The 14990-nt window shown below is 34.1% G+C and overlaps 1 protein-coding gene across 1 annotated transcript in view; it reads left to right on the top strand.

Moving 5' to 3' along the window:
• Positions 1-14990, top strand: part of NEGR1 (neuronal growth regulator 1) — a gene marked incomplete at its 3' end in the record, with an annotated part of 549603 nt that overhangs the window by 428650 nt on the left and 105963 nt on the right. Inside the window, exons 5-6 of the mRNA XM_083360472.1 lie at positions 7924-8044; positions 14206-14357. Coding sequence (XP_083216598.1) covers positions 7924-8044; positions 14206-14357 — 273 coding nt within the window. The remainder of the gene's footprint in view (positions 1-7923; positions 8045-14205; positions 14358-14990) is intronic.

Here is a 14990-nt window from a genome sequence, read left to right as displayed (position 1 = left end):
TGGAACCTCCTTGGAACTGCTGAAAGGACTGTGTTGTGGAAATGAGCTTTTTGCAGGATGTTTTTTGCCCTGTGTCCCTTCACTGTTAAACACGGGCTCAGGCTTTTGAGGATGAGTCTGTGTTGTCTGCATCTCAAACTGTAGCACAAATGGTTCCTGTAGTCTGCAATTTTTCTGGAAATCCATTCATACTCCCACAACATTCGAAGGGTGTTCATTGCTAAATGTCTGTGGAGATTCTGAGTCATCCAAGTCATGGTTGTCCCAAAGGTGCTTTTTCAAGAACTTTCTTGTTTTTCTTTTTCTTTTTTAAATGTCTTGGGCGGAAAAAACAAGAAAGTCCAGTTGCCCCTTGAAAAAGCACCTTTGGGACAACCATGACTTGGATGACTCAGAATCTCCATAGATATTTAGCTTTATACATTATGGAGACTCAGTGTCAGAAAGATCTAAGAACTATAGATATAAGAACTAGTTTCTTGTTATGGACAGTTCATTTTCTATGACCATGACATCAAAGATGACTAGAGTTTTTGAATTTTACAAGTATCATCAGGGCTTTTTTTCTCATAGAACGCTCAGAACGGAGTTCCAGCACCTTTTTTGGATGGAGCCTTGTAGGGTAGGCAAAGCAGGTTGTATGACATGTGTGAGTTCCGGCACCTTTTTCTTTTACAAAAAAAGCACTGAGTATCATATAAAGTAGTCCTTGCTTAATGACTGCAGTTCATTGAGGGAAACATCACATGATTGCAAAAAACGTACAATCTCTCTTTCACTGCAGTCATTAAGCAGTCATTAAGTGAGACAATACATGACCACAACTTGCGATTTTACTACTGGCTTTTCTATTCACACACACACAAGCAGACATAATTTTGGATACTCTTTTAGAACACTACATAGACAAAAAATATGGAAACAGTTATTGTAAGAGAAGTGAAATAACACTCTCATGTTCATATCATCTTCTGATCTTCCCAGAATTTTCTGCTTGGATTCTTTATAAGATATAAGAACTCTGCTTATGTTTATTTATAAGTGTCTTATCATCCTGAATTATACTTTTAAAGAAGTAATTTATACCAGAATAAGCTTCAGGCAGTTCAGAATCCTCCTTTTGTATTAGAAATCCTTATTTTTAAGGAAGTATTAATTTTACCATGTTGATATGGGCTACCAAATAGATCTTAATTACAAAATTCCAGTTGTGTTATGAGAAAAAGATTAGGGTTGTATCTTTTTATATTATCTAATGGTGGTCTGAATTTTAGTCATCATAAAGCAAGCAAATATTTATCTTAACAACAACGTCAATTGTATAAAACAGTTCTGAATCAAAATAAATAAAAATGTAATCTAAATCAGCCAAATGAAAGGTAAACCTTTTTGTGACTTTACAAGTAATATCATAAAATGTTTGTTTAATCAAACAATGTAGTTAATCATAAAGGTGAAACTGAAAGTTAGCACTGCTGGATGCTAGCATAAAAGTTAATAAATTTACCTCATAATCATTATGCACATGCTAGTTATAATAATTTACTGTCCATATCAAATCTTTATAAGCATTGTAATTAAATATAAAAATGCACATTAGAATTATAATGAGTAATTAGGGTAACATAACTAATATGCAAAAAGTCCCAAAGCTCATTAAAATGTTAAAAGATGAAACCTGTTGTACTGAGTTTTTGCCTTTTTTTTGTATCTGTATGAATGTCAATATATCTTCTGCATTGCTTCATTAGCTGCATGTTTTAACATCAAAAAACCCTAAACTAAAAGTGTTCACTATTTTGTCACATTTTTAAATATATATTTTATTGATTTTTTATAATAACAATCTTTAGCGCTTAGTAAACAGCATGATGTCTGGTTTCACATATTTAAAAAAAACAATCAACAATAATTATTTTATATAATTCCATAATCAATCTATTAATTAATGATATATTTCTTTGATCTTCTCTTCTTCCAAAAATATTTTCCTTTTATCAACATTAAGCAAATATAGTTCTTATTACTTTCAATATATACAAGGTTGAATATAAATATTTTTCTTTTGCTTGTACAAATAACAATAACATCAGCATATAACATCTTTTCTGATCCTCTTATTTTCAATTATATTCATAAAAGTCATCTTGTTAGGTCACTATATATCCTGTTTTCAAGGTTCTTATTTAAGCTTAATTCCCCCTCTATATTCAAACTATTCTTATCAGTCATAATTTTCTCAGTTAATTACCTTTAAATATCCAAACTTTTCATTCACATACACCATCCCAACATTTTTATATTTCATATATTATAAAGAATACTATACTACTTATATATCCTATCCCTCTTACTGTAGGGCTCCTTTATATCCATGATTTATCTATTCTTTTAACCATATTCAAAAAAGTGTTTAATCATATAGTACCCCATCTGGTAGGTCGAATCAAATCTCTTGAATCTTACTCTAGCCTTCTTCTTTTGTGAAGTAGTTTTCCAAGTCAGGGTATTCAGCTTGCCAGGGGATTCTTCCTGTATCTTTGTGAATGTTGTTGGGAATAGAAAAGACAAATTAGGTAGAATGTGCTTTTTTGTCTCCCAAACTCTAATAATTCTCCTGACTGCTCTGTAATCCATTTTGTTAGATCTTCTTTCCTATCTTCAAGTTTATTTTGAAGTTCTGAAAAATAAGATATCTTTTCCATTTCCATTGTTGTGAGAAAATCTTGCAAGCTTTCTTCTGTTTGTGTTAGACTGTAGTTCTCTTCATTTGTAGTTCTCCTCTTTGGGTCCTTGTCCTCTAGTTTGTATTCTGTTATCTGGTTTGTTTGTTCTTTGCCATTTTCTTAGAGTTTTTTAATTGTAAATTTAAGTTAAAGATGTGTTCATTTATGTTGTCTAAGTTATTTTTAATCTCATGATTTGAAACCATTGTGATTTGAATCTGTCGCAGCATTCCATACATTTCCTCTGGGAAAATATTTGCCTTTCTGAGGACTTTTTACTTCTTGGGGATCTTTTCCAGGAAATCAGTTACAAAATAGAAGAGAGAAGATGAATATTCTCACCCAGTTCCAAGCACGTTCACGGTTGTTCTAGTTAGTGCTTTTAGACTTCGGCTGCTGGTAGCAGCTGGTGTGCAGCTAGACTTTCTCCTGTTGGATTGGAGGGCTTCCCTCAGACCAAATGGATCAATCGCCATCTTTCTGTGATCCATGGGGGGCCCTCCTTCTTTGTCACCTCTCTGGGGTGATTTTAGACCCATTTAGGGTCCCCTAGCAGGGCGAAACCAGCCATGGTGTGCAGAGCTCTGCAATCCCTCCATTGCTGCTATGGCTCAAAACCAGAAGTGTCCTATTTTGTCACATTTTGAGTTGAAACATGATAGCCACAAATTATGTTCAAGTGAAGACATTTAGCCCTTTTGTAAAATACTGTGTTCAGGGAAATGGAATAAGATTGAGCCATGACAAGTAATTGTCAGATTTTCTCAGGTAAAAAAATCTTGCACATTTGTTGTAATAATCTAGAGAAAACCTCAAGAGCCAAGAACATGAAAAGGTCCTCAAGCTCATTAAAAAGTTGAAAGATCAAATCTGGAATGCATAGAAGCATTTTAGCTACTATTTACATCTCTCAGGAAAGTTTTCTAGGCCAGCCCATGTCATGCTTGTGGTAATTCTACAACTGCTGAATAAGTATTAAGGCTTTGCAGGACATCGTTTGAATTGATCACAAGACTGGTGAACTAATTATGAGACTCATGAAGATGCCACCGAGTGCCTTGAGTTCTCAGTAAGCAAAACTGAGTTGTGCAAGTAAAATGATGCCACATGCAAGGAATAACTCCAGGTGCTAATAAATATATCCTGCTCTGTGAGTAAATCCTGTCAGGTGGTCATATTATTATTTCAAGAAATGCTAGAGAAGGGAAAATGTTTCTCTGCAAAAATCCCTGCTGGACTTTTTAAAGGTTAAACAAAGCTGAAGAAGAAACCTCAGTCACCTCATGCATTTAGGAAGGGAAAAAAACCACAAATCCTACAGTGTAATCTCCCAGCTGCTTTGCAGATGCTTAAATTTTAATGTGATTGTTTTAAGGAACAGCAAATAATAACTAGACTTTGTTGGCAGCTACTGCTATGGATTATTTATAGAAAGAGTTCCAGGTTTTCTCCCAAATAAATTGGGCTCCAATTCTTTTACTGATGGCACAATGACACTGATCATATTCACACACACACACCACACAAATCCCTCTTCAAAAGCTTCAAAAGCACCATATAAGGTCTTATAAATAGCCATTAAAAGAAAATAAATTAGTTGTATGAGAGAGATATCTCAAATGCATTGTCTGTAAGGCCACATTAATTTTTTTCTGTTTATTAGAACTATTTTTTGTGTTGTATTTCTTCTATCTTTATTTTCGTCTAGTTATCCTTTAGTTTGGTTGTTTTGAGGGTTCATCTCCTGTTTAAACTTTCTCTCTCTCTCTCTCTCTCTCTCTCTCTCTCTCTCTCTCTCTCTCTCTTTCACACACACACACACACACAGATCTGTGTGTACAAGTATACAATAGGTACATGTTTGTATGCGTGTGTATATGCACGCACACATCCAAACACTTGCACAAATATGCCTCCAAAGAAGTCATGCAAGCATGGAAAAAAGGCACAACTTCCTTAATAATTTGAAAAGAGATGGTTTATGTGCACTTCCTTTTAATGATTTCCATAGTCTTATTAATATTGCCCACATAAAAATGTTTTACTTGACATGAGTTATTACTGAGCATTGTTATTGTTTAGGTGTTTCAAAATAATAAAAAGTGAAATTGAAAAGAGTGTGATTGGCTGATTTGAAAAAAAAAAGATTGGAATAATATAGTATTGCTTAGTGTATTTGCTTCAGAAAAATATTAATATCAATTAGAACATTTCTAATGGTCTCACAGGAAATTTGCCAAGAACATTAGAAGGATTATAATTGTTCCTTGGATTTAGTAGAATTTAAATCATTAACTACCAGCATATTTAAAGGTCTGATTCCTCCTTTTCTGGTGCAGATATATTTTAACTATAACAGTATAAAGGGTATGCTTTAGGAAGAGATCCAAACAATTTTATAGGAATTTTAATGGTACTTTATGTATATAAAATACTATGTATAACTAGGTGGGAATGGAAAGATCCACTGAAATCAGGTATCTCTGGTGGTTAGCAGAGGAGCAAAAACAGTGGAAAAGGGAGAAGATTATTTATTAAATTTATATATCACTCATCTCACAATACAAAACAACTCTGCTAGTTGCTTATTTTTATTTCATTGACAGACTTGAACACTGGGCTCTATCTAACAAAATGAAATTCAATTGTGAAAAAAGTAATTTTAGGCAAGAAAAACCAAATTCACAGGTATAATTGTAGGTGGTACCTTACTCAGTAATAGTAACAGTGAGAGGGATCTCAGAGTGCTAGTGGACAATCACCTAAATATGAGCCAGCAGTGTGCTGCAGCTGCCAAAAAAGCAAACACAGTGCTAGGCTGCATTAACAGGAATAGAATCAAGATTACATGAAGTGTTAATACCACTTTACAATGCCTTGGTAAGGTCACACTTGGAATACTACAACCAGTTTTGTTCACCACAATGTAAAAAAGATGTTGAGACTCTAGAAAGAGTACAGAGATGACCAACAAAGATGATTAGGGGACTGGGTGCTAAAACATATAAGGAACAGTTGCTGGAATTGGGTATGTGTAGTTTAATGAAGAGAAGGACGAGGGGAGACATGATAGCAGTGTTCCAATATCTCAGGGGCTGCCACAAAGAAGAAGCTGTCAAACTATTCGCCAAAGCACCTGAAGGCAGGATAAGAAGCAATGGATGGAAACTAACCAAAGACAGAAGCAGCCTAGAACTAAGGAGAAATTTCCTGACAGTTAGAACAATTAATCAGTGAAACAACCTGCTTCCAGAAGCTGTGAATGCTCCAACACTGAAAGTTTTTAAGAAGAGACTGGACAACCATATATCTGAAATAGTATAGGTTTCTTGCCTGAGCTGGGAGTTGGACTAGAAGACCTCCAAGGTCCCTTCCAACTTTATTATTGTTATTGTTGTTGTTGTTGTTGGTATTCCACAACTCTGGTTTTATGAATTCCCCTAGTGAACATCCTATAAGGAACACTTAGCATATAAGGTCAGAAGTTTGTTTTCTTTCCTTTTGAATCAGCAAATTTTGTTCTGGACCCAAGGCAAAATGATGGTGGCTTATCACCTAAGAAATCTCAGTCCCATCTTTTTTATTCAGATTCAGCCTACCCATGTTATCTTTGAAATGAGAAATGAGATGGGAGCCTAAAAACAGACCTTGCTGACACCTCAATTTTTCTGGAATGTTTTGCATCCTAAAGTAAGGATTGCGTCAACTTCCTTCTCTTCAAAACAATGTTAAAATCTATTATTCTGAAGGAGTTCTTGAACAGATGATACAAGAGTTGCCATGGATTGGTTATACCACCTTTGATGCAAAATTATTTTTACTGGACTGTTTCATTATGATTCTAAACTGTGTTGGGTTCCTTTGTGAAAATGGGCAATGGATAAATAATTGAATGAATGCATCTGTGCATGAATGAATGAATGAATGAATGAATGAATGAATGAATGAATGAATGAATGAATGAAATACAATGTTAATAAATAATAAATATGGTCAATTGTACTATTAAAATTAATAAGTTTGTATCCTAATTCATTGTGTACTTTATGGTCTCTACATCCAGTTACCATTTGCAGTGTTCTTTCACATGCAATGTTTCTGTATATAACTTTACAAATTCCTCCAAAGTTTTAAACATAGACCCAAATGTCTATCTTTCTAACATAGAATAAGAGCCCAATGCCTGCTTTTCTTTAACATACGTTTTCCTGATCCAAATGTATTAATGCAAGGTGCCCCAATGTGTTTATATAAAAATATATACCTTTAATTTTTTTTTCATAGTCAACATGTAAAAATCATGCATTCTTTTTTATACACATTGCTCAAATAATTTTTTAAGAGGGTTTTGACACTAACAGACTGCATTCAGATCTCTTGCGTATGCTAGAGTAAAGTCTATTTTGGTAGAGCTTGCTAATATGTTCCTCTAGAAATAATTTAAGGGGAGGAGGTGTTGCACATCTTTAGTTAAAACAATGTTGAATATTGGAGAAAGAAAGCAAAGACAAGCAAACTAGGGTTAGCAAACTCCTGGCCCTGCAGGAGATGATGCCATTTCAGTAGCCTTGCATCTTTATTGTAACCAGGATTTTAGAAACAAAGCAAACATATTGGCAGAAGTATGTTTGACTGTTGCACATTTTGCTATTGATGGACCCAATAAAATACTTTTGTTTTGCTCTACAGGTTTCTGAGTTTGAATGCCTTTATCTTAAACCAAGGGTTTTTATGACTTGTGGACTTCAACTCCTTTTATGACTTGTGGACTTCAACTCCTGGCTGAGGAATTCTGGGAGCTGAAGTCCACAAGTCATAAAAGGGCCAAGTTTGAAGACCCCTGTCTTAAACAGTAGCATCACCATAGGGAAGAATCATATTTGGATTTTGGACCTCCGTTTTGTAATAAACTCAGTGAACAACCTTAGGTCTAATCTCTCCTCCTCTGCAGTTGTAATAGGTGGAACAGATTGACAAATTTCATTCTAAGATTCCAAGAAGCCCAACTTAAATAAATCCAGTTGCATTGCTATATTATTTTCCAAATCATTTTCATTATTATTATTATTATTAAATGCATATGCTACCCAGATGCCCACTTTGAGCCAGGGAATAAACTTATTGCTGAGCAACATGTTTGACGTGGCCTTCTAACTAGTGCGTAATGTCTCAAAAACGTATTTGTGCTTCCTTGCAGTTGCCCCAACAATTCAAGAAATAAAATCCAGTGGCGTCACTCTTGGAGGCACTGGATTCATAAGATGTGAAAGTGCGGGTGTTCCTTCCCCAGCTTTTGAATGGTACAAAGGAGAAAGAAAGTAAGTTTGGATACTTTGCATTTTAATAAAGGGGGAAAAATCTTTATGACTTTTCTTAACGTGTGTGTTGTCAAAGAAAGTGGTCAATCCAAGGTGGGATTCAGTTACGTGAAGTTCACTTCTATGATGTAAATATAGTGAAAGAGTGTTCATTAGAGGTACCAAAATCCAGGAGGAAAAAGGTTATTTTAATTTATTTTAGTTATGGGAATTATAGTCCAGTCACCTATCGACATTCTAGATTGGGGAAAGCTGTGCTAGTAATAATCAATCATAGATGCTGTATACATAAAACACTTTTTTTTTTCACTTGGAGCTGATGTGAATTGAAAACCTGTAGTAGGAATAGCAATAGTTGTAAATTGATTCAGTGTGTTCCTGTAACTAAGCACAGCCCAGGTAGAAAACAATAATATTTATTTATTTATATTACATTTTTATCCTGTCTTATTTTTTATAAATAATACTCCTTCTTCCTCCATTTTTCCCCCAGAAGAGCAGCACTGTGAGGTAGATTGGATTGAGAAAGAAGGACCAGCCAAGGTCACCCAGCCAGCTTTCCCAACTAAGGCAGGACTAGAACTCACATCTCCTGCTTTCTAGGCCAACACATTAACCAATACCCCAAACTGGCTCTCAACAATGTATTATATAACTCTCAAAATAATGTATAACTACAATTAGCATTAAAGCAATATGGTAATCCATAGAAAACATTTCCTTATGAAACCTTTCCTAATACAAACATGACCATAATATAATTTTATAGCTAATAATGGAAAGGAGAAGGACTTTCAAGCTTTCTAAATGCCAAAAAGATCATATTCCAAATGTATTTCAATTTTAATAATTTGTATTGGTTTGTCAAAATATAAAATACAAAGAAAAATTTAAAAAGTAATAGAAAACTAGAAAAAGGGGGAGGGGAAAGAAAAAAAGATAGTATGAAAAAAGAAGAGAAAAGAAAAAAAACACCAACTTTTGACTCTCTTTAGCACAGTAGAAGATAACATTACAATCACAGCTTTTTGCTTTTACGCAAGAGTATACACAAACCATTTCTATAACAATAAGCCTATCTAATAAAAAACAAAATCAAAAATTTATTTTCTTTTTCATTGCAAGCACAAAATCTGGGAGCAATTTTGAAATAAAAGCAAGATTAAATATATTCTCATGTTTGGATAAAAGAATCAGTTTGACCATCTCTGCTTTTCAGTGGGGAATAATATTCCAAATGTATTTCAAGCAAAAGTCAAATTCCCAAGTGTAGGAATTAGATGGGGACAAGTCCTCCCAAGCAAGAGAGATAATTTAATACAAGAAAAATTGAATTGACTTTGATTGTATACTTAGGACAATGTGAACAGGAGGATGAATTTTAATATTTATATCCTAAATAGCTGGGTGTTCTTATACATACAGCTTTGGAGGTCTGCATCTGTTTGAACTTCTAACCAATTTAGGGACTGGAAAAAAGAAGAAATAAAGGTGTATCAAGAGAGATACAGACCATATGTGAACAAAGGCCAGAGTCAGGAAAGGACATATATAGCAGGCTTTTTGAACTTTACTGGGAAAAGCGAGTTTGGAAATTCTTTATTTAACATGAAAATGGATATTTTCTATTTTTATAGGACACATTTCAACATTCAGTGTAGATTCACAGTGATCCAAAAGCTGTGGTACAGAATGAGCAGAATAAAGTAGTATATATAATTCTGAACAGCAGGTAGCAGGTAAAATTAGCACTTGTTATTTCCTTAAATCAAATATTCTGACAAGTAGAATATTAAGGAGAAACATTTAACAAATCTTTCTACTGTTTGTCTATGCAGCAGGATAAAATCCTCAGGAGACCATGACTTTTAGTCCTGCCTTAGACATGAAAGCTGCCTGGATGACTTTTGGCCCATCACTCTCCCTCAGCTCAACTCAACTCACAGGCTAGTTTTTGTGGGGAAAATAGGAGGAGAAAGAAATATTAGTTATGTTCACCACCTTTAGTTTTTTATAATAATATCGAAGGTAACATATAAATATATAAATTACGGTAAATCTGTTCCTACATTCACCAAAGATAGTTATGAAGCACTGGATGGATTAACCTGAATTATTTATATCAGCCTTTCCCATATTGGTGCTTTTCAGAATTATTGGAATTACAACTTCTAGGATTATATCAGTCAAAAACTGGAAGGTTTGCCCTATTAAAATTATAATTAAATAATCATAGCTATTTCTGTTTGTTCTTTTTAACTGGCCCCAGAAATCTATAACAAAAGGGACATTTTCCTTAGTATCTTTCTAATTTATTCACTGTCTACATAAATTTAACACTTTAGAAATAAAAATATGATGCAGTTCACATTCTTTTTTCAGAGAATATTTTTATTTGGTAAACAGGAACTAATAATTAAAACTTTGTGACAGAAATATTTCAATTTTAAGTTGTATCGTATAGCTGCCTGCATGTAAGTAAGCCTTACTACACATAGCATGATCACACAGGAGTATACAGAAAAAAATTAAAGGAGAAATATTCAACTTTGCTAGATAAACCAACTATTCATTCTCAGGATTTTGAAAAGGACTATGATATCTATTTCTTATGTGTAATATTCTGCTCTGGATGGTTAAACTAAAATAAATTTTATATGCAGAACTGTGTGGTGATTAAATAAAAAATAGAACATTAATATAATGTACAATATTAAGTCATCAACATGCAGCTATACATTAATAATGATAGATATACATTTTGCTGAATGCAAAAAAGTACTTCTCTCCTAGATTTATGATGTGCTGTCTCCATATATCAAAATTAAATGGTAACTTATTTATATAAGTATGAATTCTGCTTTCAGGATGAAATATAAACAGTTTTTGGAGTAATCAAACATAGATAAGTATTTTCACATTTAATTGTATTTTTCAAAAATCTGAATCAGGTTACAAATGCCCAGATCATAAAAGGGTTGAAGAAGAAAATAACCTTTTGGCTCAGTATGTTTGTGGTATTATTTATGCCAGAAAATTATAGTTGTTATAAAATCAGCCTCTACCATTGAAGAACAGATGTCCAGTTCAAAAAAGGACAGAAAAAAAATCAAATTCAACTTCCCTTCATCCAGTGCGCTCCCACAGAGGGGGCCTCCTTAGGGTGCCGTCGGTCAAAGAGTGTCGACTGGTGACCCCCAGGGGGAGGGCATTCTCTGTGGGCGTGCCAGACCTTTGGAACCGTTTACCGGTTGAGCTCCGGATGGCTCCCGACCTTCGCTCCTTCCACCGTGACCTAAAAACATACTTATTTGAACAAGCCGGCCTGGTCTGATGGGTTTGGGTTATTTTAATATTAATTATTTTAATATTAATTGTATTAATTTTTATTGTAATTGGGCTACATTATTTAATTCTTTCTTAACTTTTGTATACTGTATTTTTATTGTATTTGCCCTGTACACTGCCCTGAGTCCTTCGGGAGAAGGGCGGTATAGAAATTAAATTATTATTATTATTAAATTTCCCAGCCCTATTTGGAGAGATTAGGAGGCATTTTCTAAGTTATTTCACACAAAAGTATATCAGTAAAAGTGTGTGATTTAACTGAATAAAATCTATTTTTTCTTTCCACCAACAGTAAAATCTATTTTTTCTTTCCACCAACAGTAAGTTCCACTGAATGAAATCCATTCTGAAAGAATGCAGCTATCAATAGGTAGCAGTGGATAATTTTTGCCCAGTTTAACTCTTACCCCATTGTTCTAGCAATTTCTCAACTTCTATAATACATTTTAAGAAAGAAAGGAGATGCCTTAGAATTTACTCCTTACTCATTCCTCCAATGGAGTCTGTCACTGGATCAAAAATAAGAGGAAAAAAGTGTTTTCATCCATGGGAGCCAAATTTTGCACTTAACTCAAATTGCAAGATAAAAGAAAAGAGGAAAAAAAATAGCTATAATAGCTGGAAAATGAGCCATTTTTATTTAGAGAGACTATTTTCCAAAGGGAAAAAGGGAAAAAAATGTCCCACACGTACATAAGCATAATTTATATTGCATTATGTTTCACTGAAACTTGTCATTAAATTTCAATCTAAATTTGCTATTAAATTTTGGGGCTGTTTTCTGTGCCTAATTCAAACAATTGTTTGATGGTTTAGTCAGCAAGAATGTTGAAGAAAATTGAAGAGAATTTGAAAGAGGGAGTACAGACATTAAAGAAAATCTGATGCTTTATGTTTACCCACTGATATGACAGCTTTTTCAGTCCTGATTATTTTAAATAAAGTAACTGAATTGTAGTTTTACTTCATAATTGAGTAAAGAGGTAAAAAGTGACCATTTTATGTGTAATCTATGTTCTGGCTTCTTTTGCAATGATGACATTTTATACAAGAGAAAATTCTAATCTGGATCCTACATTTACTATATATCAATAAAGTTAGCTATAGTCATAATATTTTTCATGTATTATTATGCAGAACAATTTCTATATATATATATACTCAAAACTAAGAGTTTTAATAATGCTTCCATAATCTAATCCATGTGTTATATCTGTTCTATAATTAAAATGTTCCTGTGTGCTATTTTGCTTTTATAAGTAATTTTTGTTTACTATTCATTTTTATATGCTTTACATTTAGTTTGAAAATCAGATAATTTTGTAGCATCAAAGAACAGTTAATATGTGCAAAAGGTGATTATGATATGCAATAAAAGACAAGCAAGCTGGCGCATGATTTATTATCTATGAATACTATATTTAGGTCTCTTTAGAAATTCAGCATTGTTTTGGAATCAAAATGAAAAGTAATTTTAATATGTACATGAATCAAACAGGAGAAGTAAATGAAGGATTTGACAGGGTCTACAACAGGGATGTCAAACTGGCAACCCATGGGCTGGATGTGTCACGTGCAGGCCACACTCATCCTGGCTCCGCAAAGGCAAAAAAGTTGCAATACATCAAAATATGTCACATGACATGATTGAGTTTGACACCTGTGGTCTATAAGGATATGTCTCTTCCAAAGAGGACAAGGGTTTCAACTGATATCACATATATCAACTGATATATCTAAAGTCATTAAACTAAGCAAATCTAGGTTCTTCAAATATTGCCAAACCCTGCTAAAGTTGCTGGGAATTGTTGTAAAATAACATTTGGAGATCTCCAATTTTCTCATATCTGAACTAATGCCTCCTTAAGTAACACCAGCTGCCTGCAACTAGTGCAGGTTCGCATCCCACCAGGCTCAAGGTTGACTCAGCCTTCCATCCTTCCGAGGTAGGTAAAATGAGGACCCAGATTGTTGGGGGCAATTAAGCTGACTTTGTAATAATGCCGCTGGGGTGTGTGTGAAAGCCCTAATAAGCAGGCATGTACATAGAATGAAGGCTACTGCTAAGCTTGTAAGCCGCCCTGAGTCTTCGTAGAAGGGCGGGATATAAATGGAATTAAAATTAAAAAAATAAAAAAATAAAAATTAAATGAAGTTCAATCTGCTGGCTGGCAAATACTGGAAGTTAAAGTCCATATATCTTAAAGTTGCTATGATTTTTGAGAAACACTGTCCTAGTCTTATGGCCTGCTTTTTAAGTCATTTACTAATCTTTATCTTTCTGTGCCCTGATTCTCCTGGACTGTGAGTAATTAGTTCTTGCTGTTTATCCTTAGCATTCAGTTATAGCTTACCCTGCTCCTTCACAATTGAAAATGAAAAGAAATAAAGCTTCATTTTAAAATGAACCATGGTTTTCTTTCACTATTTGCCCTCACTGTATCTTTTCATGTATACATTTATTGGGCGTCTTGTCCATTTTTTCCTGAATCAACAAACCAAGTCTGAATTTAGACTTCCTTAAATTTAAGAAACTTGTGCTTAAGGAAGGAAATGTGTCCTGTGGTCTAATGTTATATGCACATAGATGATAGTCCTTTGCTAAATTACAGTTCATTAGAAAAATATGGCACTAGCATTTTTTTTGTAAATATGGCACTAATGGTTTTCATAGTTTGTGTTTATTTCCATTTTTACTATCCTACTTTGGTATAAGCTAATGTATTTCATTCATGTATAGATTAAGTCAAAAAGGAAAATGTATTTGCATGTTAATTCTAACAGAGTACTTTTCCTTTTCTCCTCCATTCTAGATTGATCAATGGGCAACAAGGAATTACTATAAATAGCTATAGTTCAAGATCATTTTTAAATTTCAACAATGTGACAGAAGAGCATTTTGGCAACTATACATGTGTCGCTGCCAACAAATTAGGCACAACCAATGCCAGCCTGCTTCTTTTTTGTTTTTTTTTTTTTTTTTTTTTTTTTATTGAAAAGTTTTACAATACAATTTTCCATTAAAAACCCCCATCCCCCTCCACCCTCCCCTCCCTACCTCCCCCCTACCTCTTCCCTCCCCCCTTCCCTCCCCCCTTCCCCCCTCCCTCTTCCCTCCCCTCCCTCCCCCCCACCCCCCTCCCCCCCCCCGGACTTCCCAGAGCTAAATACAAGGTATATATATATAAAAGCAATCATAAGCAACCATATACTAACAACCATAAATTCTAAAATCCATCACTCTCTAACTTATATAAGAACAAACAAAACTTAACATTATTAAATATATATAAAAAAAAATAGGAAAAGAAAAGAAAAAACTCGAAGGAAGACTTATTCGAATGCTAAATAAAACTTCTTAACCCTATACTTATTCTGGATAAACTCAATCCACTTTCTCCATTCCAAAATATAACGTTCTTGCGAGTAATCTTTCAAATAAGCCGATATCTTCGCCATCTCTGCCAGGTCGGAAACCTTTAAAGTCCATTCTTCTATAGTCGGCAGCTCCTCTTTCTTCCAATATTGTCCTATCAAAAGTCTTGCTGCCGTGACTAAATTCAGCATCAACTTGGAGTCCACCACTGTAGCATCAACA

Source organism: Vipera ursinii (genome assembly GCF_947247035.1).
Source record: "Vipera ursinii genome assembly, chromosome: 3".
NCBI classification, from domain to species: domain Eukaryota; kingdom Metazoa; phylum Chordata; class Lepidosauria; order Squamata; family Viperidae; genus Vipera; species Vipera ursinii.
Note: the sequence above shows the minus strand (reverse complement) of the source record. Positions and strands in the feature narration are given on the sequence as shown.